We start from the raw sequence: 25,821 nt of genomic DNA on the forward strand, positions 1-25,821 counted from the left end.
ACGATCCCACTGATTTTAATAGGGCTGCCTATATGTGTAAATCTTGTGCATAAGGGTTTGCAGAATTGAGGCTCAAGTCAGGACAAGCACCTTTGACGTATATAACGAAATATGGTTGAGAAGCAACATATGCTGTTTTGTAGTAAACTGTTAACTGTGTAGAAATGGGCAGAACTCCAGCTGGGCTACATGTCTGGTGCGCTGCAAAGTGAAAGAAACACTTCTGCTTTTATTTAGGCTATATATTCAAATGACATTTATTTCAATGGCTGATCCCACAGCCGTGTAAGAACATTCAAATATATTTGAATCACACATTCAGATAAACAACTCTGTTCATCTGAATGTGAGCTCAATCACAGACCTCATTTAAAAGAAGTCCAAGGGCAAAAAACTGTTACTGCAATGGTAGGAATGACAGGGACAGATCCTCAGCTAGTGTAAATCAGCATACATCCATCGAAGTCAATGGAGTGCTGTTGAGTTACACCAGCTGAGGATTTGGCTTGAAGTTTCTAAATGCATAGAAGATAGATAATCCAAAGCTAGGTTTCATACCGCAACTGTAAGTTAGCCACATTGCACATACATATTAAGGCAAAACAGTTAACACAATATACAGGCATACAAATGTACAAAGACTCAGAGTTACAGTAGCTGTGGAAGCCTTAACATTCAAATTCCTTGACTTTTGTGCATTTCAAAATATTAACCAGAACCACACTGATGCAAGGTGTTTTGCATCTCCTCTTTATTGTGCTTCTTTAGACATAGTATTGGTCAAAGGTCACATCCAGAAAAATCATTGTAATAGACTAGCTAATTATTGCTGCATTTGCCTCTAGGCCAGAAGGGTAGTGAGTTCAAATCCTGCACTGGGCCTTGGGCTCAGCTGCAATGATAGCTCTCTAGTGTGAGAGGGGAAGGGGCCTCTCACTGTTAGTAGTGCTCTCTGATGAGACATTAAACATGGATCCCTTCTGTCCATCTGAGATGTGCAAATTAAATATCCCATGGCACTTTTTGAAAAGAGGAGGAAATAACCCTGGTGTCCGGGCCAACATTCCCTCCCTAGAAGGCTCAGTGAATAAACAGTAGACCCTTTACTGCTCCACATGACTGGAGCATTCGGTGAGCTGTAAATCTGTGCAAGGAACTGAGCCAGCATTTAAAGGGTGAATAGCTGCTAAGTGAATAATTAAGAGAAATGAAGGATAACAAAGGGCATATGAACCAAATTGGGGTAAGAGCAATCAAAGCATTGACCCTGGGAAATGTGTGAAACAGACATTGAAATACCATGTGTAGACATCCACAAAGGCATTAACACTTATTAGTGTTAATAATTATTATTGCTGTGCAGATATCAACCCACGTTCCATTCAAACAGCAGCTTAAACTGGCCCATAGGGTTGTTTGCTCAACAGGAGTGGGGTTTCCAGGCATCATCTCTAGACACATTGACACCTTTCCCCTCCTGATTAGCAGTGATTTCACCCATATAATAAACGCTACAAATTGGCAACAAATAAATAATTGAAAAAAGCCTGCTTGCATCCAAAACCTGCTCTTTTGAAGAGCTGGTTCAGGGAGCCGGACAATTTCTATGAACCTGTCTGATGAAGCTGGGTACTTGTCCCAGCAGCATTAGAATTAGACAGATCAACTAGCATTTTCAAAAGTGGACTAGTGACTTTTGGGTGCCCAACTTGAAATACTATAAATGAGCCTGATTTTCAGGACATTCTGAGCGCTCACCCTCTGACAGTCAGGCCGTTCCAGGGTATTTCAGGTAGGGCACCGAAAAATTTGGGACACCCAGACTCACAAGACACGTATGAAAATTTGATCCTGAATTTCTGGGGAGAGTCCAGAATGCCTGGTGGGAGGGAAATGAGACTCTGGCCCAGTCTAATAGTGAACATCACAAAGTTGGATGATAGTTTATAAGGATCTACGTGACACAAAAGGAGAGGCAAAGTCTCTCCAAATGCATGATCTGGGAGAATGGAAGACAGGAAAAGGTAGAGGTCACAGCATTCAGTGGGCACATGTGCCAGGCTGAGGTATCAGATTGGGAAAGTCTCCTGCAATAGCCAGCCCACAGCCTGTCATTCGGTCTTCACTTGCTAAGAGTCTTGTGTGATGGTCTTTCCTGTATTGCAGCAGGGCACCCTGATACAGCCAAAAGGATCCTCAGTAGCCACTGCAAAGCTGGAGAGCATTTTCCCCAGCTCTCTTCTGTAACCTCTCCACAGCTCACTGGGGATGACACCTATCCCTTTTCAAGGTGAACATCATTTTCCAGTAGCAGGAGGGCAGCTGTCCTAGTTGTCTTTTGCATCCAGCTAAAAATAGAAAGAACGTTCATGTCTCGTCAACATGATTCACGTGTTCCAGCGTTCATCAGCTCAGCTGGTGACACTCAGGCCAAAAGCCCAGGGTGAAGAGAAAGAGCGTGCATGCCACAATTAACTGGATTTGCTTCACTGAGTTACAGCAGCTGTGGCTGTGTGCTCTCATGTTACCCTCAAATGGCTTACCATGAAAAAAATCCTGACAAATGACTAATCATCCTTTCTGTAGACAACCCATAATCTGATAATGATTGTCAGCAACGTTAAAATCGGGTCTGGGATCTCCATACTACATCATGCCCCCTCACTGCACTTTGTTTAAAAATACAGGGCCAAATTCTCTGCTGGTGCAAATGGGCAAAACTATACTGACACCAATGAAGCTGCACCCATTTATACCAGCAGAGTTTGATCCATGGAGTTAAATGCTCCACTAGATTAAAATAAACGACTCCTCCTAATGGTCCCTAATTAATGTTAGTGTAAAATAAAATAATAGCTTGCTCTTTTATAATCTCTCTTCTGAAGGTCTCAAAGGATCACCTGTGTCAAAGGGACTTCTCAGAGGAGTAAGGGTTTGCAGCATTAAGCGCTTAAAACATTTCATTACTACCAGACTAGACGAATGCTTTTACTTCTGTTAGTAATAGGGATGACTGGGAGAGCCATTGCGAATGAACTGATTCTGTAAAGCAGCAAATAAGAGAACAAACCCACGAAAAAGCAAAGAGAATACGTTTTGGCATTTATAGGTTAATTTTATTTATGGTAAGACTTCAGAAGGAATCAATACAATTACAGAGCCAGATCCTCTGCTGGCACAAAGCAACTTAGCTCTACTGAATCTCCATTGAAATCAAGAGAGCGATGTCAATTCACACCAGCTGAGGATCTGACCCACAGTGAATATTCTGTAAAATGAATGAAGTTTAATACTGTGAGACTTCACGACAGCCTCTGCTCTGAAAACTGAGAGGAGGAAAAAAGCCACCACTTTTGTGTGTTTATAATGTGTGCAAATTAGTTTGGCACACGTCAGGGGTATTTCTCTTGGCATGGAGAGTCATACTGGTAACTTTCCAGTCCTTCAGAATCACTATGGAACTTTTGCAGTCTGCGCCCCAGAGTGCATGTTATCCTGGACTGTTGAAGTCAATGGGAGTCTTCAGATTGATTTCACTAGGCTTTGGATCAGGCTTTTGATGATTTGACTTTTAAATGCATCTAACCCTAACCCTTTCTGGTTTTTGTATGCTTCCTAGCTGCACAGCTGTTGTCTCTGGTAAACTGATTTCTGGCTTAGGCAAGTCTCCATCACCCTATTCACTCCTTTAGGGGTTGAAAAGTCTATTTGGATATGCATCAGTAAATAAATAGAACAGGCTTCCCTTAAAACAGCTTGTACTTTTTAAATATCAACATAATTCTAGATCAGGATGACCCAGATATTCAGTTAAATAACATTAAACCATTCCATCATTAGGGAACTATACTTCACAGTCTTGGTCTTGTCTCTGCTTGGTTGAGACAAGTCTGATGTTGGCTGAAAATGTATTTAACAACCCCAGCTACTTCCTTATCTTCCGATATAAACCCTCTGCGTTCGTTGCTAAATGCCCTAGTGGTTTATTTTATCCTTTGGAATGTGTTCTCCCTTCCTCCCTCCCGGGTACAGAGTGTAGACATGAAGATGGCTTCTATGTAACTTTCTGGTCACCACAATTCCTAGTACCTGTTGGCACTGGAATATTTTTTTGACACAAAGCATGACGAGGTTGAGGGAGGCCTCCATGAGCCATTCATACCTTTTCTGTTTCCCTCCGGATTAGCTCCTGCATCTCCTCCTTCCAGCCCATCAGCTCCACAAACATCTTCACCCCACTGATCACATCTCCCAGCAGGGCCACATCATTGTACTGCGGCTGGTATGCAAATGGTCCCACCAGGTCTCGATTGATCAGCACACGAGGAATAGAGCTGCGGACTGCATCTGCCAGACTGGCAAAGGGCTGCACCTAAAAAATCCCCCCCCAAGGAGCAAAGAAACAGAGAGCTTCATCCCAGGAGTGGAGGCAGCAGGGGAGTCCATACCCCACACAAAATGAATTCACTGCACTCCACAAACTGAACCTTAGGAACTCAAAATGCAGGGTCTCAGAAGGCTCTACCACACCAGGGGGCCCAAAACCTCGCAGCCTGACTCTTCCATACTACACAGACCCTCCATTTAATACCAAAGTTTACACTGCATCTCATAACCTGGACAAGCTGACTGAGAGGAATATCCCAGACAAAAGCTATTATCTACTGTACCCCCTGCTGGCACATCATTGAATTGGCAGAGGGCATCCCTCCACCAGAGTCCACCCCAGTTATTACTGATACCTCCTCAAGTATCCACAAAGTATCAGTTATTACTGATACCTCCTCAAGTATCCCCCTCATCTCTTCCACCCACAGAGGTCCATCCCCACATCCTTACCCTGAGCTCCATGGACCTTGTCTAGCTGCCTTCTGTTTCCATATACCCACACACAGAGTCTGAGCACTCTGCTTCTCACCCTGTGTCCTCAGATTCCTCTCTTCATTTTCCTGATGCCTGAATCGCCCCCCCCATTCCCCCCAACGCCCTGTTCAATTTTGCACTATTTCCCCAAGTCCCAAAGTGCTGAATCCCTGTAGCCCTCTCATGATCTATGTCACAGACCTCGAGGGAGGTTCCAATGATAAAGAGCACGTCTGCCATGGGGAAATCTGTCACATGCAGGAAGAACCGGCGTGGGAGCTCCTCTCCAAAGAACACAATGTCAGGTTTGATGAGTCCAGTGCAGACTGGGCAGTGGGGGATTTTGTCTGCCATCACATCTCCCTGAAAGAAGAAAACCCATCAGCAGCCACATGGTTTACCAGGCAACACGGCAACTCCACCATCACATCTTCCATCCATCCCACAAGCACACATGGGTTTGCCATCATATCACATTGTAACAAAACAAAATTTGTTCTGGAACAGGAACCTTGTCTCTTGGCCATGAGGACAAGGTAACTGGCCTGCAAACCCCCTTTGAATTTGCTTCTGTTGTCTCTGTGTTGATGCCCCCATAATTGCTACTCACCCTGAAGTCCTCACCCGGGTAGGATCTCCGACAGACAGTACATGTCGCAGTGGCGAAGGTGCCATGAGCTTCCACCAACTTATCAAGAGGGATCCCAGCAACTTGAACACAAGATGGAGAGAAGATCAACTCAGTACAAGGAAATTGAACCTACTGGCCCCAAATTCATCTCATGTTTCAACAGCCCCATTCTCGTATTCCACCCCCCCCCTTGTCTTTTCCCTGCAGTCCATCAAGGAGAGCCAGGAAGAGAACACTCACCTCTTTCCAGCCCATCGATGTTCTGGGTGTACAGACGCAGAAGGAGCCCCTTGTCATGCAGGAGTCGCAAGAAGTAATGGGAGTAGTTGGGCCTGTAATTGCCAGGGTACAACTCCTTGGCCAACGTGAAAAAGGGCTTAGGATTGTGGAAGAAGTAGGCAATTTCAAAGATGGCTTCTGGATAGGGAATGTTGTACTGCTGAAGGTTACTGTACAGGCCACTCCCAGGAGACCTGCAGAGGGGACAAAGGGGCCTATCAGTCAGAATGCCACAGAAAACAAACCCAGCACAGGTTTCAGAGTAGCAGCCGTGTTAGTCTGTATTCGCAAAAAGAAAAGGAGTACTTGTGGCACCTTAGAGACTAACCAATTTATTTGAGCATAAGCTTTCGTGAGCTACAGCTCACTTCATCGGATGCAAGCACAGATGTTTCTAAAGAAACCGACCGCTAGAGCGTGACATATGACACCTCTCAGAGAGAGAATGACCAGATTCTTGAGCCCTATCTAGTTGCTTTCTGCAGCTGAGGCAGGGCAAAGGAGCCTTAAGTGGGCAGCTGAGGATTTCCCTTGCATGTAAGAGGAGCCCCTCAGGTGATGTCAAACTGGCATCGCTGGCTCTACACCACCCAACTCCAGACCCCCTGAGGCATGTTCAGGATCTGCTGAGGATGGGAAGGGCCACAGCAAGTGCACTGTGCTGCAGTGATCCTGGGCTGCTGGAGTGGCCCCTGTTTCAACTCTAGCTTACGCCATGGCCATACTGGCTCCTGGACAGCCCCAGCCCTGGGGAAGTGCAGAGGCGAAACCAAGCAATAAGCACAGCTCAGCTGGGCCTGAGGATCTGGATCAAGGTGTCATATGGAGTCGGAGCTGCTGAAGGGAGCACTAATCTTAACTGTGGCATTGTCCAAGCAGGCCAGGGAAGGAGAAGCAGCAGACATGGTGATTTTTGAATGAAGTCTGGAATGCTGCTGGCATGCCACAAACTAGCACTAATGAGAGGGTGGTGGTGATGCCTGGAGCTGGGATCAGTACCCCCAGTACTAGTGAGAGGGAGAGGAATGGTGAGTGGCAGACCCCTGCTGTTACCTAGGTTTGGAATATCATCAATTCCAGCTCTGGCATGGCTCCAATAGGCATCTGTGAGAGGGGTGAGGTGTTACCTAAAATCTGGGATGCCGCTGGGGGTACTGATCCCAGCTCCAGCCATCACTACCATCCGGTGACACTCCTTCTTCTGAATTAATTCTGCCACGTCCTGCAGAGTGAGCTTCCGGTTCCCACTGCCGTCTCCTCCTCTGCCGATCCCAAAAAAGCCTGTGGCAGCAGTGGATAAGGAGATCGGTCTGGCCCCCTGGATCCTGCTAGGAGCAGAAAGGAAATGCAGCAGGTAACAAAAGGACTCAAGCTGCTCAGATGGAGAAAAACATCCCAAGTGTTTCCTAGGAAGCCAGGAGCTGATCTTTCAATTGCAGGTTCATGTGCTATTGTTCGGTAATTGAGACGAGAAAACATAGTACCAGTTAGTATGAAGCCCCCAGCAGCACAATATATTCCTTTGCACTTACAGCCCCTTTCATACGAGGATATCAAGGCACTTAACAGACATTTATTATCTATTGTTTTATTGTGCTAGCACCCAGTCCTGGACCAGGACCCCATTGTGCTAGATGCTGTACAAATGCAGAACAAAATGTCAGTCTCTACCCCAAAGATGTTTTCAACCTAAATAAGACATTAAGCCTCACAGCACAATCATGGGTGTATTTGGGTGGATTATAGACAAGGCTCTGGCGTTAAAGGATCTTTGAATCTCCAAATTAGTATACGATTCCCCTTGGCTAATGCACACGGGAGCCCCTTTTGCATCCTGATTGGCAACCAGAAAGCACTTAGGATTGTGTTTTCATGCTGCTCTGACAGGGCTGCCCACTTTAAGGACTGAAGAAACCTCGGCCCTCCCTGAATCCCATCCAGGATCCCCTGCTTAGTAGAGTCCATGTGCAGATGGCAGAAACCTAACTGAATCACTGCTCAGCCTTAAGTGCGGAAGAGGAAATGAGAATCTACAATCCATCACATGAGAAGACTATTACCCCAAACAACCTAAGTGATGTTTGCTCATCCAGGGTGTGACGCTGCAGTCCATATGATTTTATTAAAATATGTTAATGATCTACTGAGTGTGGTCATCCTATTTGTATGAATGTATCATTCTTGTATCTGAAACTAGAAATATGAAATATAACTCTGAGGTCCTATTATAATTATGCAAAGTATGGACCATTAATGGTGGTTTGGAATCTTGATGGCTCCCATTAACCAGGACAATTGACTGTGGATGGCTCTGTTTACTTGCAAGCCTTCCTGTGAGTCAGGCCAGGAAGAATGAAGGCTTGGGGTCTCACAGGACATGTGACTGTGTCACCTGGTACTGGAATCCATCTTAAACTTGGTGCTTTTCCATTTAGAAGAAGGGGTGGGGACTCAGAGAGAGAAAAGATTCCCGCCTTGTGCCAAAGCTATAAAAGGGGGTGGAACAGAAGAAAGGGAGCTGTAGTCATAAAAAATCCCCTAGCTACCACCTGAGCGGGAACAAGGACTGTACCAAGGGAAAGGATCGGGCCCAGACTAGGAAGGAGTCCAGTCTGTGAAAAAGAGCTTATTGGAACATCTCTGAGGGTGAGATTTCATCTGTAACTAGTTTCTTAAATGTATTAGGCTTAGCCTTGCATGTTTTGCTTTATTTTGCTTGATAACTTACTTTGTTCTGTCTGTTATTACTTGGAACCACTTAAATCTTACTTTTTACACTTAATACAATCACTTTTGCTTATTATTGAACCCAGAGTTAGTGACTAATACCTGGGGGAGCAAACAGCTGTGCATATCTCTCTATCAGTGTTATAGAGGGCGGACAATTATGAGTTTACCCTGTATATGCTTTATACAGAGTAAAACGGATTTATTTGGGGTTTGGATCCCATTGGGAGCTGGGTGTCTGGGTGCTAGAGACAGGAGCGCTTCTTAAGCTGTTTTCAGTTAAGTCAGCAGCTTTTGGGGGACGTGGTTCAGGTCTGGGTCTGGGTTTGCAGCAGGCTGGCATGTCCGGCTCACCAAGACAGGGTTCTGGAGTCCCACGCTGGCAGGGAAAACGGGCTCAGAGATAGTCTCAGCACATCAGGTGGCAGTCCCAAGAGGATCTCTGTGACCCAACCCGTCACTCAGGGCACTGACTCTGATCAGGGCAAAATCCAGACATGAGACCAGAGCCCAGAAGTTCTTGGTGACTCCTAGTGGTGGCAATTATTAGGTCACAGAATCACTGAATGTGGCCTCCATGGGTTGGACACTGTCTTCACAAGAGCATGGGCTTTTCAGCACAAGACTACATGTCCCATCTCTAGCAGTGGCCGATATTTCTCTTCAAAGCCTCTTTGCTGTTTGATCCACTCACAAAGAGTTCCCAGGGCAGCAGATACTACACCAGTGTGGTTCGCAGAGACAGAGAGCCTGTGCATTTAGATGGTAAACACTGTTCTCATCTTCAAGCTCTCAGCATTCTCTACAGTATCTGGTGAATTTAATTATAACAGCCTCATCTCCTCCTTCCTGGGAGTGGGTATTTCTGAGACAGTGAGAGAGTTTGATGAGTCCATGAGATAACAGAGCCTTGGTTTGTGGAGAATTATCAGGATTGTGCTCGAGAGTAACAGGGAACAGCATGAAATGAGAAAACAGTCGTACCTTGCTCCACAGGCAATTGCCATCTCTCCATGGCATTCCAGAGGCTCCCTCTGCAGGGAAGTTCCACTTGTGGGGATGAAGCCAGATCCCAAGGAAGCTAAGGGAAGATTTCTGCCCCCCATGGAGCCAACGGGCCTCCTGGGATGATTTCTCTGACTGCATATCCAGAGATTCCTCCAGGCTGAAACAAAAGATAACAACCTAGACCAGCTGACAATGGTCCCTTAGAAAGGCAGAGCCAGGGGTGACCGATTTAAAGAAATCTATCCAGAGTTATAGCAAGAACAGTCAGCTCTGTGCATTTACCAAGAATTATGGCATTACAAGTGACATCCCTCTTACATGCAGTGTAGCTGTCGCCATGTTGGTTTCAGGACATTAAAGAGACATGGTGGGTGAGGTGATACCAACTTCTGTTGGTGAGAGAGACCTGAAGAGGAGCTCAATGTGGCTCAAAAGCTTGTCTCTTTCACCAACAGAAGTTGGTCCAGTAAAAGATATTACCTCCCTCACCTTGTCTCTCTACCACTCCTACATCTCATCTAAAAGAGGGCACCTCCAACACCACTCCTAACACCACACTTGGTACAAGCAAAGCTGGTAGCTTGGCATGCCATGCAAAGTCAGCACCTGGCTCTATCACTGAGAACCCCCTGAAAAGCCTGAGTCTCAGGTGAAAAGCCTGAGACCAGCCAGGTACGGCTACAGATTTAACATCCACTCTGCCATACACCGTATGTCACTGACACTGATCTCCCCCAAACTGCCAGCAAGCTCCCCGCCCCACACACTCCAAGCTCATTTACTGCACTTGGCTCTCCCCAATCCCCTCTGAACTCTGCTGCCCAATCCACTCCGCTCTCCCCCAGGCACCTCTGAACTTTGCCAGCCAACTCACCCTGCCCTTCCCCTCCCTCTCCTCGGAAGGCTTCCCAAATCCGCCTGCCCCCCGCCCCCGGAATATGCTGCTTACCTGTGAATCCCTGAGGACTCGCCGCAGGAAACACATTTCTACGAGCCGCGACTCTGAACCGTAACCCCGTCCCCAGGCTCATGCCCCTGCCCGGGCCCTGCCGCAGAAAGTGGAGGCTTGGGCGATGTGGACGCGAACGAGGGAGGCTGCTGTGGCTGCTTCCCTGCTTTTCCCTTTCCAGCCCCCGGCGACTGGATAAGCGACTGTCTAGTTGCCGGGCGCAGGGCCCCCCGGTCACTGTCTCCTGTGTCGCCCCGGGACTCGCTGCACTGGTGACCTGGAGGCTGGAGAAGGGGGATCTAGGGCACAGGGCAAAGCACCTGGGTGCTCAAGGTGGTCCGGAGCCAGGCAAAACAGCTGAAAGGCTTTACCACAATGTCCGTAATAGAAGAGCACACCGCAGCTCACAGGAGCATAACCAGAGCTTGTATTTTCATAGTTGCTGTCACTTAGCTGTCCCTTGTACAAACTGTGTATAGAGGGATCATCCACTGAAATGGAGTAGAGCACAGCAAGCTTCATCTCTAGCTACACTATACAACAGTGTTTTTAGGTCAAGGAATGACTATGATTTTATTGCGAGTCTTGGGGTATTTCAGCAGTCCCAGCTGCTGGAGACAAGTGATGAGGGGAAAATTCGGCTTTAAAATCAATCAAACAAACAAACACATTTCTAGCCCTCATGGTAGTGGAGAAAGGCTTGAAAATCTGACCTGAGAGCACCCTAAAGGCCCCAAAAGCAGAAGGCAACTAAAAAGAAACCAAAATGGTGTGTTTTCAATCTCATGATTTTGGGGGCCCAGCTTATGGTTTTCGAACATGTACAGTTGGCAATATCGAATATAGGTCCAGCAAGAGGTGATATCCTGAAGGGGAAAGTGTCCAGGACATTGTAATTCACACCAAATCTTTCAAAATGTGCCATGGATCTTTCACGATAATGCGTGCGCTGAACCTTGATGTTATCTAATCTAAAAGGAGACAGCTCCAGCAATTGGGCACTGTTCCTACCATTCAGATATCAGTGTTACCATTCCTAATTTAGGCCTGAAATTAGCCAGCCTATTGATCCATTTATCAGTGCCCCAATAGCTCCCCTTGCATTGGTTCCCATCTATTTTATCATCCACTGAAATTAGTCAGAGATCCCCACCTGCAATTCTACTGCTGAGCCATCATTTTCCCACTGTAAACCTGTGTATTTGATTATTCCTATGTGAAATCGCTGCACCTCATTTTACTGATTTTATGCCATTTTTAAAATTTATTTAGCTCTTACTCTATTTTAATTCGGTCATACAACAGTATTTGCTGCCCTTTCAAGCATCTTTGTATTTGTCCACGGCTGTCATTAGTGTATTCTCCCCTTCGTCCATTGAGTTGTTAATAAATGCACTAGGATTTCCTCCTTTTTAGCAAAGGAAGGGACAGAGGACAAATCAACTAACTGTCTCTGTGTGGTCATCTCCCCAAAAGCTGGGGGAAATTGGAATTTCAAGTAAAACAGTGTAATTTGTTTATTTTAGTATGACTTTCAATTATCTTCATGGTAATGGTTGGCCTTCACAGCAGGGTACCCATTGGGCAGGGATAGAAGATGAGAATGTGGTCCTTTAGTGATGTGCTTAAAGTGGTCTGAAAACAGTGGGGCTCTAGCATTATCTGGAAGCAGCAGCTTTGGTAAGGCTGCACGTACAGGGCCGCCCTCAGCAGCTCAGCTTTATTTTTTTTAGGGGGGCAGGTCTGTGACCCCTTGTCTGTTTGCACTGGTGGGTGCACCGTCCTTCAGGGGCTTCTGAGAAACATTGCTACCCTAAACAGAACCAATGGGGGCTCCAAACCGATACAGTGCCGAGAGCCCCAAACCCGTGCAGTGAGATGGTCCCGGCTGGTCTGGAGATCTCCGAAAGGTCGGGGCGCTGGGACACACATGGCATCCCCATGCCATGGCGCCCCGATGCACCGCACTGGGCGGACGAGCCACGAGTTAGCGTTGGCCAAGAGCAGTTGACGCAAGGCCCTGAAATGGCGGCACGTGGAGGAGCTGCTGACCGTGATGGTGCTGGGAGGGGAGATGGGCTGGGGGGATGGAAACACCCACCCCGTTGGCTTGGGCTGCCTGTGTCCCCCCGAGCCCGCGGCATGTTCCCTGGGTCTGGGGGGCGGGGTGGGGTCAGAGCCGCTCCAAGCAGCTCCATCACGGCTCGGCGCTGCAGGGCCTAGGCCTAGGCCGCGCCCGTTGCCATGGCTACCGGCCAGCACCCCTACGCTCGCGCCAAGCCATCAGGCCCAGGCCGCGCAGCGGCTCCTCCCCGTGGGGGGCGGGGTTTCGGGGCTGCACTACGCGGGGCCATACGGTACCCACCATGCCGCGCGCGCGCGCACGCACGCACGCGACGGGCGTTCGTTACCGGAAGTGAGTGTGCATTTCCGGCGGTAGTGGCGGGGTGGCCTGGACGCCTGCTCCTTGGGGTCCTTTCGTCTCGTTCCCCCCCCCCGCCCCGGTCTCACCCCCGCCCCGCCCGCCCGCCCGCCGCCATCATGAAGGACGTGCCGGGCTTCCTGCAGCAGAGCCAGAGCTCCGGGCCGGGCCAGGCCGCCGTGTGGCACCGCCTGGAGGAGCTCTACACCAAGAAGTGAGCGGGCCGGGGCGCCGCGGGCCAAGGGAAGCCGGCCGGGGGGCCCCGGCACTGGGGGAGGGCGGCTCCCTGGTGTAGGGTGGTCGCCTGGGGTGGGATGGGGCCTGGCGGCCGCTGGGTGCAGGGATCACGCTCTGCCCCGGTGCTGGGAGGCTGGAGCGCTGCTCCCATGAGCTGGTGTTGCGGGGGGGGGGTCTGACCCCCCCCGGGGGAGCAAATCCTGCACCTCTGTGCAGACCCACCCCACGCCCCTGTGCACGTACTTGGGGGGTTGAGTGCAGCCTCAGACGTGCACCTTTGCTCCGACATCTCCCCTGGAAATGGGTTACGCTGTGGGGGTTCCCAGACTGAGGATTGGGACCCCAAAGTGGGTCGTGACCCCAATTTAATGGGGTCGCTAGGGCTGGTAGTTAGACTTGCTGAGGACTCGGGCTCCAGTCCCCCCTCCTGGGATCGTGTAATAACTTTTGTTGTCAGAAGGGGGTCACGGTGCAATGAAGTTTGAGAACCGCTGGGTTACATGAAATGGTGGTACTCAAGAAATACAGTCCCCCTCGTAGTAATGCCATCCAGTACTCTTTAGTTAATGTTCTATTGAAGAGACAACTTTAACTTAAGAGCCACACTTATCTGATACCTTTTAACCTATAGTAGCTACAAAAAACACCTAAGATAATTATAGCCAATTTGAGATGCTTTTTCAGTTTTATTTTGTTTGACCGCACTTTATGCATAGTCAGTTTCATTGTTTCTCTGTTAGTGATTTGTTTCTCTGTTGGCCTTGTTCACAGCAACAACAGAGAAATATAAGAAAATATGATTGCTGAAATTACAAAAATTGTCACAGATTGAGAAATGCATGTAGAACATGAAACCATGCTTGAACTTTTTAAAAATAATTGACAGGTTTTTGAAATAGGCAAGAGATTGGTGTTTCCCTGTGACTTCTTGCTGCCTGTTTCTTCATGTGTAAGATGAGGAAAGTAATATTTTCCCTTGTAGGATGTTTTGAGGGTTGATCCATACTACTTATGTGCTATGAGAGCTTTTGAAGAAAGCTGCACTCAATTTTTACTATCCCTCTGAACTATACATGAGGAAAAGGTTGAACACACATTTTTTAACTGAAGTCTAGTCTAGAATAGTTATTAGCACCAGGCTGCTGGTCCTGGCCAGTTGCGGTCTTTAACTTTTTCAGAACTAGTGCTGAATTGAGTCATAAATGATCCTTTATATTGGTCCTTATGGATTAATTGAAATTAGTTTTATAATGTTTGTCTCTGTATTTCAGTAGGTGGCCGTCTGATAATTTTGCTTATTGTACTAATGTTTGCTGATGCTAGGGGCCTCTTTGTTTTTGTATTTTCAGACTCTGGCACCAGCTGACTCTGCAGGTGTTGGACTTTGTGCAGGACCCCTGCTTTGCTAAAGGAGATGGACTCATCAAGGTGAATAGGTTGATTCTTAAGCAAGTGTCAGTGCAAAGATGACATTGTGAACATTCTTGGGCTGATATAAAATAGGTGTGCAAAGGCCTGCCTAAATATTGTGCAATCAGAAAATATGCTTTAAAACTTCCTAACCACACCCCATCTATTTGGAAGGGTCTGAATATGTATTAAAAATGTCAACAAATAGATACAGTTTATTAGTATTAGAAGTTTATGGATTGGATCTTATATGCAGGCTTTGGGCATAATTTGACCATGTTTTACAAACATTCTAAAGCTTGAAATGGGTTAGATTAAAATAATGGCGCTGTAATGTGAGGAATGGAATGAGATGAGTTTCAGGTCTTCACAGGTCTTAGTTTGGTTCACCTGTGTTTTTTTAAAAAGGCTTTTCTTCAGTCTTGGCAACAAAGGGATTAACAGTGTGTGTGCGCAGAGTGGTTTTCCTGAGAGTTCACAAACTCAGGTATCAGTGCAGATTTCATTCCTCTCTTCCAATTTAGGCATGGCATCTTTAAGAATGCAACACACAAATATCTGAACTTACATGAACCTAGGTACTCCTGTGATTCATTTCTGCTCATTTCCCTCTTCTTTGCATTTTTATAACAAATTATGATTCACTAAAAAGACATTGACATCTGTGAGGAAAGCCCAGAGAGTTTGGACATGCTCTGCATGTTTCAAGTGGGGTGTGTAGAGAAGCCTGAAATAGCTAGGCTTTTATTGACTATATGGCTACTTAGTGGATAGCGACCCCTCACAACAAAGAGGTGTAAACAGACCTAGGTAACCCCCTCTTGGTAGAGACTAGTCTTGTCTCATGAATCTATTAACTGGTGAATCACTCTCCACAGTTGGGAGGAGATCCTGGAGGCTGGTATTCATAAGATGAGCAATTTTTGGCTTCTGTAATCTATTGTCAGTACATTTTAAATTTCTCCACCTATGGGTACAAAACTACTTTGAGGGAGGAGTTTATATGCAATAATGGGCAAGTTGCCTATTTCACTAGAATGAAATATTCTGTCACTAACTGGCTGTCACAATTTTTTTTTAACCGCCTACAGCTTTATGAGAACTTCATCAGTGAGTTTGAACACAGGTGAGATTGACTACTTGTACATATGTTTGTAGCGTGTGCACTCTTAATTTTAACTGTTCTGATGCTGTGTTGCTCATTTCAGGGTGAATCCTTTGTCCTTGGTAGAGATCATTCTTCATGTAGTTAGACAGATGACAGGTGAGTAACTTTTCTAGTATTAATGGTGACTTTTTAGGACTATTAGGCCTACAATTTAACTGGCTGATGGCAACAGCCAAAGCTTCAATGTGAAAATGAGGCAACCGGTTTGCACAATATTGAAAGTAAAAAGCATAAACTCATAGAATTTTACAACTAATGTTGAAATTACTGCTGCAGAAGGGACCTTGCTGGAGAGAGGGCTGATGCATATGGAGCCAGATCCTCAGCTGGTGTGAATCAGCATAGTTCGTTTACTTCAGTGGAAGTATGATGGCTTTTACTGGCTGAGAATCTGGCTCTGAGTTCTGTGCAGCCAGTCAAGGATTTTCTTGTGGTAGGTTAAAATATTCTGCTGTTTGGATCCTTAATATGGTTTCCTCCTTCCTCCATGTTAGATCCTAATGTGGCCCTTACTTTCCTGGAAAAGACTCGAGAAAAGGTATTTGTGAAATCCAAGTTTTTTCCTATTTGGCACAGTTAAGTAAAATAGCTGCTGCATTTTGCATGTATATGTAGGTCTGTGCTGGTAGATATGTTTATGTCTGTGTATATATTGGAGAAGGCATATTCTTCAGTTCATACAATTCACTGTGAACAAGCCAACATGGATTTGGGAACACAGCAAGAAACACAACCTAAGTAAGTCCGTAGTTGCCGTGTGGCTGGAACAGTTATGTTTTTCTGATGTGTAACTGTGTTGTGGTTGCAGGTGAAAAGCAGTGATGAGGCTGTGATTTTATGTAAAACAGCCATCGGGGCTCTGAAGTTAAACATTGGCGACCTACAGGTCACAAAGGTGAGATTATGTTGGCGTTTAGGTTCTGTCCATTTGAGTGTACTCAGTTCCTCTGGATGCCCATTATTTCAGCACTTGCTTAGCCTTTAGAGGCAGCCCCTCTCTTTCTGTGTCTGTTGTTGAATTTTGTGAATTTAAGTTTCTGAAACCTCTCTTAGGCAGCATGGGCAGGTGTCTTGGAAATCCAGCTCTATTTGGAAGACTGGAAAGTGTTTGTGTAGTTCTGATAACACTAGAAGTAATAGCCAGTGTTATTCCTTTAGCTGAGATGCTAGTGGCATATACTTCTAGTGTATGACTATCACCACTAATGACCCATATGGAGCCAGATCCTCAGCTGGTGCGAATCAGCAACTGCCTCTGCGAAGGGCTAGAAAAACCCTTGAATTAACCCTTCTGTGTCTCCGAGTGCAACTTAGGGCTGGTTCTACGAATTTAGCATCATGAATGTGGTTTGGCAAATAGCTAAGAAGTACGGTATATCTCTATTTAGCTTCTTGGTTGAACTTTTTTGGGGGGCTTACTGACCTTATTATAAGTGGGGATTGGAGTATTTGGGTAAGAGGGAACCCACTTGAACAGATGTTTTTTTCCAAGGGAAGTTGTGGAATCCCTATCATTGGAGGTGTTTAAGAACAGGTTGCACAAACGCTGTCAGGGATGATGTAAGTTTACTTGATCCTGTCAGCGTGGAGGGCTGGACTTGATGACTTCTCGAGGACCCTTCCAGCCCTACATTTCTATGATTATTAGGCAAAGTTACGATACATTATTTTCACCAACGTGAGCTGAATGGGGATCCCTCAGTTGTTTATGCTTTAGTATCAATAGAAATATGAAGTTTCAAGAGTTAGGAAGTGCACTCACTGACCAGTGTTTGTAAATATGAGTGAGACTTTTTGGGAGAAAGGGAGTTGTTTGCTTTGTTCCAAATGCTGTTACTAATGTTCTCAGCTGCACTCTCATCTTATTCACTCTGGATGGGATTTCTGTACCAAATATGTGAATATAATTTGTGATAAGCTGTAAATTTCAAGACTAACTAAAATAGTGAGTGGTGGAGGTGAAAGGTACAGGTGTGTATAAAATGTCTGTGTGTCAAGAGTTGGACTTTCTCCTTTCTTTAGGAGACCATAGAGGATGTTGAGGAGATGCTGAACAATCTCCCTGGGGTGACATCTGTTCACAGCCGTTTCTACGACCTTTCCAGCAAATACTACCAGACAATTGGGAATCATGCCTCTTACTATAAGGATGCACTGCGGTTCCTGGGCTGTATTGATGTCAAGGATCTGCCAGGTAAGTCTGCCTCCTTGTGCCAGATATAGGGAACTGTAGTTTCCATGTTCATTCAGTCCTGGCCTATTCCACCAGTGTAGTCCAGCTGTAGACATGCAGGGAAGTCCAGCTTTCCTCAACATTGCTGTATTATATAACTCCATCATTAACCTACTAGAGTCCACCCAGAGAGATGAATTCTGCTTGCTCATTCATCTCAGGGCTACTGTGTACCCAAGATGTATGGGGGGTGGGGAGACTGTCAGTAAGGTAGGGGAGAGTAAATGACCGTTTCCCAACTCTTCTGATCTCCTTTGCGTCACTGGTATGGTACGTGATGGTATTCCTCTGAATTTCCAACCGGGGGGGCCTCTGCTGCAAGCAGATCACTGAGGTGGTCAGTGACCTCAAGTAGTTCAGACCCTCAGGCTGCACTGGAGTGGATTTCTGTCACACACTAATTCCTGCAGCCTCCAGTATTGGCATGGAACTGCATTTCACATGGATTAAGATTAGATTTGATCATGTTTGCAGTCTTGAGTAAATGTGGAGTTGATGATGACTAAAAAATCTGAAAGAGATCATATACACATACTGAAAGAGGGAAGGAGCAATAGGGTTGAAGCTGTCGCTTTACACACACTATTCTTCCTTGCAGTGTCAGAGCAGCAGGAGAGAGCCTTTACCTTGGGGCTGGCAGGACTCCTAGGAGAAGGAGTTTATAACTTTGGGGAGCTGGTAAGTAGACTCTGGGTTGTCTCAGCTGTTGAATGGTGGAAATTGGTTGTAGTCTGTCAATAATGCTGTCCTGCCTTATTTATCACAGCTCATGCACCCTGTACTGGAGTCCTTGAGAACCACTGACAGACAGTGGCTGATTGACACACTTTATGCCTTCAATAGTGGTAATGTAGAGAAATTCCAGGCTCAGAAGACAGCCTGGGGCCAGCAGGTGAGTGAGTGATGTGGGAAACAACACAACTTCATAGTGCCCTGATAAATGCATAGACATCTGCTAGAATAATAAAATAATGTGGGAGTACAAAGGGACAGATAAGGATAATATACAATCCAAAACTCTAGTTTTCCTGACTTCCATCCATGTAAAATCTCCATAACGTTTCTAACAGCACCTTCCCACCATAACTAGATTGATTAGAATAAATATATGAAGGTAGATATAAAGGATGGAAGAAAGAGAAGTGTCTTTTGTAACCAAGGAAACGAGCAGATTTCATGGGGTCTCCTGAGGCTCTTGCTATGCCAATCTAACTTACCTGGGACACTTAAATATCATTATGAAGGTACTATGGAAAACACTAAAGAGTGCCTCTCACATTCCCGGAACACCTGCAAAATAATGATTGTCAAATACTAATATTTCAGTGATTATGGAGGAAGCTGTCAATATGGCAATAGCTCCCAGAGATCTTTATTGTCCATCTAGACAGCCCTTAGTTAAGGACCATGATTTTGCATATCATGCAGAGGATAGCATTTAACAGTACACCATCTCCTTGTTACCACTATATGGAATGGTCAGCCAGTACTGGGTTTGAATCCGGGGCTTTTTAGCACAGAAGCAAGACAGAGGAGAGAGTGTTTACCTTCTGTGTGATTCGTTCCTAGTACATAGGATGTAACTTAAGAAGAAGAAGAAGAAACAAGAAGAAAAATTAACTTTATTCATAGACAGCTGCTTAATGTTTTTGTTATCTCACAGCCAGACCTGGCTGCAAATGAAGCACTTCTCCTGAAGAAGATCCAGCTGCTGTGCCTCATGGAGGTAAGCTGCAAGCTGAGACCCTGATAGGGCACCCCCCTTGTCAGTTGGATAGGTCTGGAAGGCAGCCCCATGATTAACTTCCCTGTAGTGTCCAAGTAGATTGTTTGTGAGTTGAGAGCTGTGTACATGTGCTTTCAGTCTACTGCTCTCTTATATAGTTGCTCTTGAGATGTAAATCACTAATGGCAGCATTACATGATTTTGCCTATTGGTGGTGCTCAAAGACAAGTGCTGTTGAAAGAAAGTGCCAGTGAATACTAGTAAGAGACAGCAAGAGCCAAAAAGATTGTTTTCAAAGACAGCATCTGAAGGGATGGTTCTTAAAGCATGTCCCAACATAACTTTAGAGCTGCTTAAAGAACAGCCCAAATTCTCGCCTGAAATGGATAAGGGTTGAAAACCCGCCTCATGCAAGGAAATCCTTTAACATCTAAGACACAGAAATTCTTGTCCTGGCATTCCGTCCATGTACAAGGCCTGGTTTCATTGTCACCAATGGGTATGCGGAGTCTTATGACACTAACAATCTCTGACTCACTCTCAAAAGCTGCAGTTTTGACAGGCTGACTTATACTTCAGACGGAGCTTAGTTAATTGTTTTACACATGAAGTGCTTCATTATGAGAGAGTCTAGTGCAGTGTTTCTCAAACCGTGGGTTGCGACGTGCAAGGCACTGGGTCGCCTTGCTCTGCTCAGCACCGCCGACCGGGCCGTTAAACGTCCCGTCGACGGTGCTGCCCAGCTAAGGCAAGCTAGTCCCTACCTGTTCCAACACCACACTGTGCACTGGAAGCAGCCAGCAGCTGGTCTGGCTTCTAGGCATGGGGCTCCTTCCCCGGTCATCGGCTCCGCACTCCCAGCCAATGGGAACTGGTGGTGGGGGAGATGTGCCTGCAGGCGAGAGTCCCACGGAGCCAGACGTGCTGCTGGCCACTTCCAGGGCGCAGCGCAGTCTGCGGAGCCAGGACAGGCGGGAAGCCTGCCTCTGCACCCCGGCTGCACCGCTGACTGGGAGCCACTGGTGGTAAATCTGCGCCCCAATCCCTTGCCTCAGCCTTGAGCTCCTGGAACCCCTTCCTGCACCCCCAACCCCCTGCCCCAGCCCTGAGGCCTTCCCACACCTCAAACCCCTCATCCCCAGCTCCATTGGGTCGCGGGCATCAACAATTTTCTTCAATTGGGTCCCCAGAAAGAGTTTGAAAACCACTGATCTAGCGGTCCTTAAGCACTTGCAGTTGTGCCAATAATGTGACGTGGATGGAGAATTTCCATCTTCAGGATTAGAATCTTTCTTTGAGCAATTGTTTCCTAGGGAGCCTACTGTTTGGAGAGGTAGATGCAGGAAACTGACTGCTACTTACTTTACCGTCTTTAATAAAGCAGTCTTTTTCTAAAAATAGAGGGAGAGCTAGCTGCTGTTGGCCCTTTGTTATCAGAGCCTCTGATTTTCACAGGTAGAGATGAGGTTTGAGTCTGCAGGTACATCTACACTGGAATAAAAGACCTGCGGTATGACTGCGGCCAGCCCAGGTCAGCTAGCTTGGGCTTTGAGGTTAAAAACAGCTGTGTAGATGTTTAGGCTTGGGGTGGAGTCTGGGCTCTAGGACCCTCCCCCTTGCAGGGTCCCAGAGCTCGGACCCCAGCCTGAACATCTGCAGAGCAATTTTACGCCTCTGCAGCCTGAGCCCCCGAAGCTAAAGTCAGCTGACCTGGGCCCGCCATGGGTGTTTAATTGCTGTGTTGGCATACCCTGTGGCTTCTGGAGGACAGTACTAGGGAGACGCCATACATCTTCGGAGAAGAAGTCTGAAGAGTGCTGAATTTCTGCTTGCCTTTAGATGACTTTCACCCGACCAGCCAATCACAGACAGCTCACTTTTGAAGAGATTGCTAAAAGTGCCAAAGTCACCGTGAATGAGGTGAGTTGTGTTAATGCTAATGATGACAATAAGTAACTTGCATGTGAAATTCCTAACAGTATCCGCTGAATAGGTTCATTTCTATATGTTGTAAATAGTGAGGAAAAGAAATTCACCGCATTAATGTTCACAAATTAACTGCGAAGAATCCTCTGGCTGTAGAGGAAGAATGAATTGCCATCTCCTGCCCTCTGTCTCAGATACAGGTGGCTCTTGCGTTCCTTAGTAGAACAAGCTTGCACAGTTTTAATTCCTGTGGTTCCAGATGTTTGTATAGAATGCTGCCCCGCTTGGTCAGAGTGATCTGTCGTGGAGATAGTTGCCTTGCGCCACTCTTCAGTTTAGTTTTGTCGTGTGGCGAACAGTAGTCTAATGACTGTTTATAAGATAACTCAATTTAAAAGAATTGGGAGTCTGGGAAAAGTGACTGGTTCTTAATCCCTTTTTCTTCTCTTCAGGTAGAACTGCTGGTGATGAAGGCTCTCTCAGTAGGGTTAGTAAAGGGCAGTATTGATGAAGTGGATAAGAAAGTGCACATGACTTGGGTCCAACCGCGTGTGCTGGATTTACAGCAGGTAATGTCAGCTGAAATACTTAACCAATGTTAACTCACCTTCCTTTCAATCGGTGATTGGCCTGAATACTGACATGAGAGCTGTTAATAAGATTGTAGTTCTCAGACCTTGACTCTGCCCATTTCTTGCAGTGGTTTGGAGAAGAGTTAGCAAAGGTTCCCCCTCCAGAGGAAAACACTATTTGAAAAGTTCTCTTGTAGTGCTTAACCTTCACAAAATAACAAGACCTTGATTTCAACCCAGATATCCATAACTAAGCTTTGCAGTTGTACTCGCAAGCCTTCCTTGGGAACATGATGGATGGAATAAGTGTCTTTGAGATTCTGAGAATAGGGCCATGCAAACAATAAGCACATCACACATGCGCACTTGTGTATATAAATTGACAGAAACTTGGGTTAACGTAACAAGTTTTGCTTCATTAAATTTAAGGTTTCAGATTAATAACTATGCCATTGTTGCACATTCTCTATACCTGAGACCTTGCATCTAACAGGGAATGACTTTGGAAAAAAGGTTAAGAGCTAAATAGTTTCCCAGGGTTGGTACCTCATCATTTGGGGCCTATGACCTATTAGTAAATGCTATAGATAACAACACTGCCTGAAGAGGGGGATGGGCTAGAAGACCTTATGTCTGTACCATCCCTCACTTCCATGATTAATTAGTTTTTCCCATAACAAACATGTAACAAGAAGGTGTTAAGAACTCTTTGAATAGCTTCTCCCAGATATTAAAAACCTTTAAACCATGAAAAACACTTGGTTGGGGAGAGGGAAATAATGTTGGACTTTGCTTTGAGTGAAACTGAAATGCACACTGCTGTCCTAATGACACACTATCACAGCTGATGGACTGCTTAATTTTACAAAACTTAAAATTATTCTCCCTTAAAATTTCCTCCCTTCATTTTCTAAAAGCTTTCTCAGAAACCCACATACTTAGAATCTTGGGGTCCTGTCACACCATATCTTGAAGTCAAGTTTGGGATCTTAATGTCCCATGTTTAGGGCCCTACCAAATTCACAGTCCATTTTGTTGAATTGGTAATTTTGTTGAATTACCCATGTTGAATTGGTTTCACTCTTGATAGTGCTTTTCCTGGGGCCCTGCCTGTAATCAGTCCCCTTGGCTTTCATGTTCCATCTTTAAATGCAATGGATGTGGTGAGAAATCTTCTGCTCCAAATTAGTTGAATTCAGTGTGCAGCATGCCTGGTCTCACTCTAGTGCCCATTCCTGGGCAGGTGCAATTGCTTTTCCCCTTCTATGTCCAGGCTCCTAAAGCTGTTGTGGATTTGCTTTCCAGATCAAGGGGATGAAGGACCGTCTGGAGTTCTGGTGCACAGATGTGAGGAGCATGGAAATGCTGGTGGAGCACCAAGCCCACGATATCCTAACATAGAAGACTTTGCACTGCCTGAGCGAATAACTCTTGCTGCTGCTGAAGCTGGTGGTGCTCAGACCACTGACTCTGTACAGAATTATATTAAAGGGGGGACTAGGGGAGGTTGGGAAGAACTACTTTTTGATGCTTGTACAGAGGAGTAAGTGGCCTTTACTGTGTAACCCTTTGGTGCTTAAGTCAGGAATTCCCTGTGCGCCAACGGTCTGCTGGCACTGACCATAGGAGCTCCTGTCCTACTGTCACCAAGGGGGATAAGGGCTCCGTAATGGTGGTTGAATCAGTCTTAGTGTCAAACTATTGCACTGGAGGGTGCTGGTGGTAGCTACATGGTAGAGTCATTAGCCCAGTAGATGGGTGCTTCTGTCCTAAACTGTGCTAGAGAGAGAGATGCCATATTCCCACTATCAGGCATTGCTGATGTGGTGATTGGACTTTGGGGAGCAAGACTTTCTCACCAGTAGCCCCTCCTCCCAGCAGCCCAAAGGCAGCATTACCAAGACACCCCACCCCCACAGTTGGCAGTAAAGGGAGCTGCTCACCCCATCAGTGGGTTTGCCAGGAATAAAATCATTAATTTAGTGCATTTGGTTTTATATCCTTTTTGGGTTTATTCTCGTCTTTCATGAACACTTTATTGTGAAGTGTGGTGCAGCAGTATTGCTGGAATAAACTTCTCTGCCTTCCCTCTTCTACAGTTCTGTTCACGTGCTCTTGTGCTAACTCTTGGGTTGTGTCCTGTTTAAGGGGGAACTTTACAATCTAACTGAATAACGTAAGATCGTACACAGCATGCCAGGTGTAGTCTTCATTACAGATCAATACATCTGAACAATGAATTGAAACATTGGTGACTGCCAAGAGCAGCATCCAAGGTCCTGTCTTGTTAGGAGCTGTGTTTCTGACACGTTTCTCAACATCTCTGACTCTGTCACCCGTACTCCCGTGGAGTAGCAACTTTCTGTGAGGAAAGGTGACAGAACCAGGCTGCAGGTAATGAACGTTTTTCTAATACAGCTTTAAGCTTCATTGCTTTGGTTTAGTCTGCCTGTGTATTCTGGCACTGTCCATGGCTATTAGACCAGTGTTTAGTGAGTCACTTTTCCATAGTATTCCTAGTAGTATGGCAGGCTTGGGTCTTTCATGAGGGTGGTGGATTTTTCATACAGCCAGGAGAGAGAGCTGGTAAAGGGGCCCATGACCGGTCTATTTGAAAAAACACCTTTCTTGGGAGGAGTTGGAGAAGACCAAGAGTCAGCTACTTCAGCTGGGGGAATGAACAGCGCAATTGTGGGGGTGGGGTACAGGTTCCACATCAAGGAGATGGTTGCCTGCTGCCCTTGGCTATGATAGCACAAGCGCCAAAGGAAATGTGGCATGTGAGCATAAACACTAGTCAGGCTGATACCCAAGCAGGTCTTTAATCTCCGCTAGGTGGCTGGTGCTCTTTTGGGTGCGGCACTGACATCAGTGGTTGGTGCTGCAGACAGCAGCTGAGCCCCTTTTCCACCCATCAGTTGAACAGATGGTGTCAAATGAAAAATAAATGGTAGTCACAAACTTCCAGAAAGCTTTATAAAGTAGGCTTTAAACAGTAAGATCTTATATTCTTGCACCATGTGCTTGGGACAGTATCCTAGGACTGGCTTATTCTGAAAGCTGGCATGCTATTCACCAGTGCTTGCGCCTGTATTTCATCAAAGTATAGACATCAGATTTCTTCACCACGCAAAGGCTCCAGCCAGCACAGTGGGATTTCCTACGGTTGTAGCTCTGCATATGGTCTTCAAGTCTTTCCTCACACTCGTGACAAGCGTACCACAATATAGGGTGCATGTCAGTGCAACAATGGTGAACAGAGGTAGAGAAGATCTGAAGGTGTGAGACTTGATTAGATGTCAGCCTACACCAGTTTCTCCTGTGGAGTTTGTAGTCTGGTCATAAAATGACTTAATCCTTTTTACTCTGACCTCTGTGTTTAGTTCAATGACCTTGCCTGGCAGGGAATTCCTGCATAAATAGCATTTCCTTTGTTATAGGTTCTAAATTATTTAATTTCAGCATGTGGCCCTTTGTTTTCACATCTACCATCATGTTCCCTAGCCACCCCATTCTGTCAAACTCTATTTGGAGAGTCTGTGACTCCTCCCTTGTTTTAGCAACTGAAATAATTCTGTGATGTTTGCAAATATCACAGTCCATTTCCTCCTCGCAACCTTGTGCCATCTGAGAATTTCCCCTATTTATGCTCCAAGTCATTAATGTACCT

The 25,821-nt window shown here is 46.0% G+C and overlaps 2 protein-coding genes across 3 annotated transcripts; one reads left to right on the plus strand and one right to left on the minus strand.

Annotated features, from left to right (window-relative positions):
* Positions 1–227: 227 nt before the first annotated feature.
* On the minus strand, positions 228–10,852 carry SIRT3 (sirtuin 3). Of its 2 annotated transcripts, none has more exons than XM_073346980.2 (8): positions 10,458–10,852; positions 9,485–9,665; positions 6,901–7,101; positions 5,735–5,967; positions 5,474–5,574; positions 5,065–5,226; positions 4,163–4,372; positions 228–2,348 (listed from the first exon to the last, which is right to left on the minus strand). In XM_073346980.2, exons 1-8 carry the CDS (start codon positions 10,537–10,539, stop codon positions 2,328–2,330), a joined length of 1,191 nt encoding a protein of 396 aa, XP_073203081.1. In that variant the 5' UTR covers positions 10,540–10,852; the 3' UTR covers positions 228–2,327. The 2 variants fall into 2 exon arrangements, with proteins under 2 accessions (XP_073203081.1, XP_073203083.1); XM_073346982.2 differs by having other exon boundaries at positions 6,901–7,098; positions 10,458–10,847.
* A 2,013-nt stretch (positions 10,853–12,865) lies between these two features.
* On the plus strand, positions 12,866–24,138 carry PSMD13 (proteasome 26S subunit, non-ATPase 13). Its single transcript, XM_073346983.2, has 13 exons — positions 12,866–13,093; positions 14,466–14,544; positions 15,618–15,652; positions 15,735–15,790; positions 16,189–16,232; positions 16,503–16,589; positions 17,717–17,888; positions 18,526–18,605; positions 18,694–18,819; positions 19,591–19,653; positions 21,493–21,573; positions 22,032–22,148; positions 23,457–24,138. The coding sequence occupies exons 1-13, from the start codon at positions 12,999–13,001 to the stop codon at positions 23,550–23,552; spliced, it is 1,131 nt and encodes a 376-aa protein (XP_073203084.1). The 5' UTR covers positions 12,866–12,998; the 3' UTR covers positions 23,553–24,138.
* The last annotated feature ends 1,683 nt before the right edge of the window (positions 24,139–25,821 follow it).

This window comes from Lepidochelys kempii, chromosome 6 (assembly GCF_965140285.1).
Source record: "Lepidochelys kempii isolate rLepKem1 chromosome 6, rLepKem1.hap1, whole genome shotgun sequence".
In the NCBI taxonomy this organism is placed as follows: Eukaryota; Metazoa; Chordata; order Testudines; family Cheloniidae; genus Lepidochelys; species Lepidochelys kempii.